The sequence below is a fragment of the Pollachius pollachius genome, assembly GCF_949987615.1.
Source record: "Pollachius pollachius genome assembly, chromosome: 16".
NCBI classification, from domain to species: domain Eukaryota; kingdom Metazoa; phylum Chordata; class Actinopteri; order Gadiformes; family Gadidae; genus Pollachius; species Pollachius pollachius.
Genome location: NC_136949.1, coordinates 8057238 through 8062964, shown reverse-complemented (window position 1 = coordinate 8062964; position 5727 = coordinate 8057238). Strand labels below are relative to the sequence as shown.

At 44.1% G+C, this 5727-nt stretch overlaps 1 protein-coding gene across 1 annotated transcript; it reads right to left on the bottom strand.

The window, feature by feature from the left end:
• Positions 1-2585: 2585 nt before the first annotated feature.
• vrtn (vertebrae development associated) lies at positions 2586-5075 on the bottom strand (the record flags this gene model as incomplete). The annotated part of the gene is made up of 2 exons (XM_079754016.1): positions 2586-4376; positions 4764-5075. The coding sequence occupies 2 exons, from the start codon at positions 5073-5075 to the stop codon at positions 2586-2588; spliced, it is 2103 nt and encodes a 700-aa protein (XP_079610142.1).
• Positions 5076-5727: the final 652 nt, after the last annotated feature.

The window sequence follows — 5727 nt, the reverse complement described above, 5'->3', positions numbered from 1 at the left end:
TCTCTATGCTTGATGTAGGCGTACTTTGAACTTTTTAAAATTATTATTATTGAGAGGTTAATGATGTTTGTACAATGTTTTGAATTGATGTATACAGTGTTTCTAACTTTTGTGATATTGATAGGTTGTTGTACTGTATGTATGTTTATATGTCAGTGTATTGTTTTTTATTTTATGTGGACCCCAGGAAGATTAGCGACCTCAGCTGTGGAAGCTAATCTGAATAAATAAATAAAAAATAAAGGTGGCAGATGTGACTTTGTGACGTAGGCTACAACAGGTATATTGAGCCCACATGATTAATGTTTAAATGATAGACCAATTGTGATTTAGGGTCCACATCGTATAGTGAGTCTTTATGCTAGTCTTGTGTACACATTAATTTGTTCCTGGATGATTTACTTCGCATGGTCTTTTACTCCCTGCTAAAAGGTTTAGCAATGGGATTCTGGATTCATAATGCATATATGTTCTGTGCCAATTCAAAGGGTTACTAGTGATATTTTCACAGAAAATTCTGACTTAGAGACTCCAGAAAATTTCACATTTCTGGCCGGGTAAAAGACAAACATTAACACAAATTTGAAGAACATATGGATATGGGGAATGTTATGAGAGTGGGAATCCAACCCTTTCATTAGTTACCAATACTATCTCACCAGTCCGTGTTTTACCCAACCCCCATCTCCTCTCCACTACACACACACACACACAAAGAAACGCAAACACATACAAACACACACCGTAGTATCCCTAGGTAAACCCTCTGCTTTTTCAAGTATCAGCAGAAATGTGATGTCCATTTCTCATGTACATTCAGTTCATATGCATAGGAGCTACATATCATTTTTTGGATTCTTTCTTTGTGGGATGGGGAGTGTCTTAAGGGATGTTACATTTCTGAGTTCTCACGTCAGTGCCTGAAGTTGTTTCACCTATAAAAGGTGACCTGAAACATAATGCTCAATACTTCTGACCCAACCCGCCCGGGAGAGAAACTGGCTGCTCCTCTCACTCTACACACACACACAAACTCCCACTCTCTACCCCCGTCATGGCTGTGCCTGGCCTTATCACCTCAAACACCTCAATCTCTACGCATACAATTAACCCTCCCAACCCCCTCACGTCTTCAATACATCTCTCGCTCTCAGCCGTTACCATCGTTAGCATAACCACAATGCCTGCTCCAAGCTGAGGAGACGAAAAAAGAAGAAACACCTAGAATAGAATGGCCTTGGAGTGGTGTAATGCAACCCCCCTTTTAGTCGCAGAGCGCAGATTGTGAAGCAGAGCACCTTGATTGAAAGGCTTACAGAAGACAATTACGACATTCAGCTTCCAAGAGTTGCTGTGCATTTGTTCATTCTTTTAAACCGTGACGAGTTAAGACTACAATTATTTATTTGACATGGATCTTGCTAAAGCCGCCCCCATTTGTATTTATTTTTTAAACAGCAGGATACATTGGAAACATTGAGAAAGCAATGGCGAGACCTAGTTCTCCAGAACATAAAGAGAAATGGGCAGAAAAGCTGAATAGGTGTGATGGTGGTTTATTGATAATCTAACATCAGTACAAATTTTGTGCCGATAGTCATTGAACATAATACGAGCTGTCACATAAGTCAGATGAACAACGAGTGAGGAAATAAATATACAGGCACAAATGTAAACTAAGGGTTCTGTGCAAGTTCCTAAAGCGACTCATCATAATGAGTTTTCATAGCTTAATGCGATTTCTTGAAATAGGTATTGTACAAAAGGCATTTTGGTCAGTTACAAATAAAGAAACTAGGATTTTTAAAGCATCACTTGTAACTGAAAGGTGCTGGTTAAATGAGACAATTTTGATCAAGTCAGATTCAATATGTGACATACGTACTTAATGCAAATACAGTTACTCGTATACTAAATTCACCACCAGGCATGGCAATAACAAAAAGGTTTGGAAAAAACAAAAACAAGAGACAATCCATCAACAGCCAAACCTCTTGAACCCCCGTAAACATATTTTTTCACCAAGTGAATTCCTGATGTGTACATTAAGTATTGCACAGTATAAAAAAAAAAGTCACCCTGTGAACACAATAAACCCTGTAAAAAAATGTAATGCACAGATTGTTTTGTGGAGTCAAGTTAGCGTCTACACATAAGGCATACCATTTAGTGAGTAAAAAATAAAAAGCAAACTACACCAACATTTGAAACAAAGCTATTTTACAAAATTGGAAATAAAGGGCTTCTGGCTCAAATGGAATGAATGGGTTTCCTTCCCTCCCCCAAAAGGAAAATAACAACAACTTTAAACAAAAAGCCTTTTAAAAGTGACTTTGAACTGCCTATTGCCTGTAGGGTGTCAGGCAGGGCAGAAGGAGAGACATGCAACCCTCCATTCACACAGGTGCAGTCCATGAGGTAGTGATGACGTGTTTGGGGATGGACAGATCAGGGCACGCAACAGGCATTTCCCTTAGCATTGCCCAGCTGGGGATGCTTTAAAGTATTAAAAAGGTGACAAACGGTATCGCAAAGGCCTGTGTGTGAAAACATGAAAAAAATAAAAACAAGTGTATATTTAGCATTTATCCATGAACGAGTGACACGCCGTGATGCAGGGCTCTCTTCCACATGTAGTAGGTAGAGCGCGGTGTGAAGGGGAAGTAGGATCTGAACTCTTTGAACGTAGGGAAAGCCTTCTCTTCAAACCGCTGCTGCAGGAACAGCTTGGCCTTAGCCTTGAAGTTTGCCAGGGCCACGACATCCATCACAAACATTTGGTCGGTGATTTGCGTCTGGCTGGGAACAGGGTTGGCTAGAGGGTTTGGTAGAGGGTATCTTGGGAAAGGGACATCAAGGGATGTCTGGGTGCCATCTTCCAACGCATTTGGGCTTGGGTCAGAGGAGGGCATACTTTGGTAATGTAATCTCCGCTGCAACAGCTCATCCTCCATCTCTGCAGGGATGCTTCCAAGGCCCTCGGGTATAGGCATCACGGTGGGGCTGGCCTTCTTCTTTTTCTTGTTGGAGCCTGGACTGTTGCGCCACCGCCAGAAGAAGCATGGAGACATGGATGGGTACTTAAGCTTGAACTTAGCTAGGGACCATTTGGACTTCTGTACGTGGGTCTTTGCGGCATCTCTGAGCTGTTTCTTGCTCATGTATGCAAACGTGAATACTTTGTGATTTCTTCGACAAATTTTCACTCTTGGGACCGCGAGTTGGTTGGGGTCGGCATGGGCAGGATGGGGCAGGAAGCTTTTTGGACTCTGGCTTTTGTCTGCATCGGAGCCCTCCTCACTGCTACCGACACCTGTCTTGTAGCCCCGATGGAACAGTATGGCTTCTCTCCTCCAGTTGTAGTAGGTGGATCGTGATATCCCAGGGAAATTTCTTTTGAAGAACCGGAACGGGAGGGAAGTGTTCATGGCAATGCAGTTTTGCAGACAGCGTTTGGCCTCCTGCATATGGGCCACATTTTGGGCCCGCTCTCCATCCAGCTTCCCAAGGTTCAGACCAAACATGGTGGCCACACTCTCATGGTGGTCTGGCTCTTCTTGCTTTGCCTCCGGCGAGGACCAGGTTTCCTGCTCCGTGCTCTCGGGGCTAACCTCACCGGCGGAGGATGTCGCCGAGTAGGTACCCCCGGAGCCCATCAGTAGTTCGTGCTTCCAGTTGTAATAGGTGGACCTTGAGATCTCTGGGAAGATCTCTTTGAACTGGTGTAGAGGGCTGAGCTTTCCCTCCAGATAGGAGGCCTGCAGGAAGTGTTTGGCCTTGTACCTGGCTGTCGACTTTTGGCAATGCTCCTCGGTCTGCTTCGTCCAGCGATGGAGGGTCCTCTTGGCGATGTCCTTCTTGTCCTTTAGGTTGGTGTAGGACACTGGAGAATCCTGGTTCGGTAGCCCACGGTTCTGTCGTGCGGAGAACCCGTACGGCCCAAACTTAAGGTCACTCGTTTTGACCAACGCCACAAAATTGTTGGGTTTGAAGACTGTGCCGGACTGTAGCATACCTGACCACATTATGTGGAGGGTATCCGGCTTCAGATTGTTGTGGCAGGTCCGGGGACGTATGAGTCTGTTGAAATATGGGCGGATCTTTGGGTTGAACATGGGATAGATGGAGTAGATGTTGGAGTGGAGCACCGAAGACAAGGCGTAGACATGCCACATGTTGGCATATGAGCCCGCAAAGCAGGACGCCTTCACATCTGCGTCAAAGATGGCTTCTAGGACAGCTACAGGCAGGTTGAGCATATCCTCGGATTCCTCCGCACATAGGCTGAAGCGGGCTGCTTGGAGCATGATCTTGGAGTCGATCATCCCACACAGGTAGTACCTCTTCCACAGCAGCATCTCCAGCACGGTCCTAACCTGGAGGCAGTCACATTAGCAGTAAAATTAGAACTGAAGTCAATACACTTCTTAAGTGTCAAATCAATGACCACGTTATTTCTTGATGAGCCACAAAAGAGAAACAGAGATCATTGCTACTTAGTTTTTTCTTCACAGAGACAGCAAACCATCATTTATTTATTTTTTACTTAGATACAATTTGTTTGAACCAATACAAATGCATGTGGCATATGTAAAACAAAACATTTCCTCAGGTGTTTTTTTAAGATACATTTTTTGTCAAGCATAAATGATATTGTTCAAATAGTAAAAAAAAAAAAAAAAAAAAAAAAAAGGAAACAAATCAGTCTTTTGATGAATAGTAGGACTGCTGGAATCAAGAATAGCGAAACCATTAATTCTAACCTGTAGCTCCAAACTTAGGCGGGTGCTTCCAACCAACAGCATACTGGCTGCATCAAACAGGAGGTTGCCTTCCCCTTTACAGTTCAGGGGAAGGAGACCAGAGGGCGCGTCCGCTGGAAACAGGCTATGGGCCATTTCGTCGATACCTGTCCACTCCGGGAAATCCTGACAGGGCTTGCTCGGGAGCTGGAACTGTGCAAGGACCTGCTCCACTTCAATTGCCACCCTTGTCAGGGCGTCCAGGCCAGAGCTCTCGGTAGCTTCCTGGAGCTCGCCCAGGACCGACAGCACCACCTCCTTCCTTTGAATCATGCCTGCCGAGGATCCAAACCAATATGAACCTGCATGTAGACCAAATCGTATCATTAAGTAACATGCATAGCCAGACGATAACACAGATGGTTGGACGTGGATAAATAAATGTTTATATTAAGCCGCTAACTGAACCCAGCATGAGGTCGAACGTTCTGAGCCCTAAAGTGTAGACAATAGCAGCGTCAGATAATCTAGACTTAATATTAACGATTAAAAAACAACTTTGATTAACTTTGGGATCCAAGAAAAAAAATCGTAGTAGTTTATACATCGGGTGACTTGTAGTAGAAACGAATATAAATCTTGGAACCTTTTAATGATTTGGGTCATTGGCTACTGTACAGATACCAGGCCTACTCCGGTACATGAACTCATCTTGGCCTGCAGAAGAGTAACAGGAGTAACAGTGGGCCAAACTATAAGATCAATAAACATCCTAAATAAAAGCATCGTTTTCTCACCTGTGCGTTCAGGAAGGAGCCACCAGCAATTCTGGCTGAAAACAAGCCCACACAACACACACGACCTCTTTATGGAAGAACCGGATAAAATAGAACGCGTTGCTCAGAGTTTAATCCATGGCGTGTTGCGCTCCCAAAGCACTACGCCGGAGTGTCTGGTTCACGCAGAGTGGAGAGAGATTCAGAGT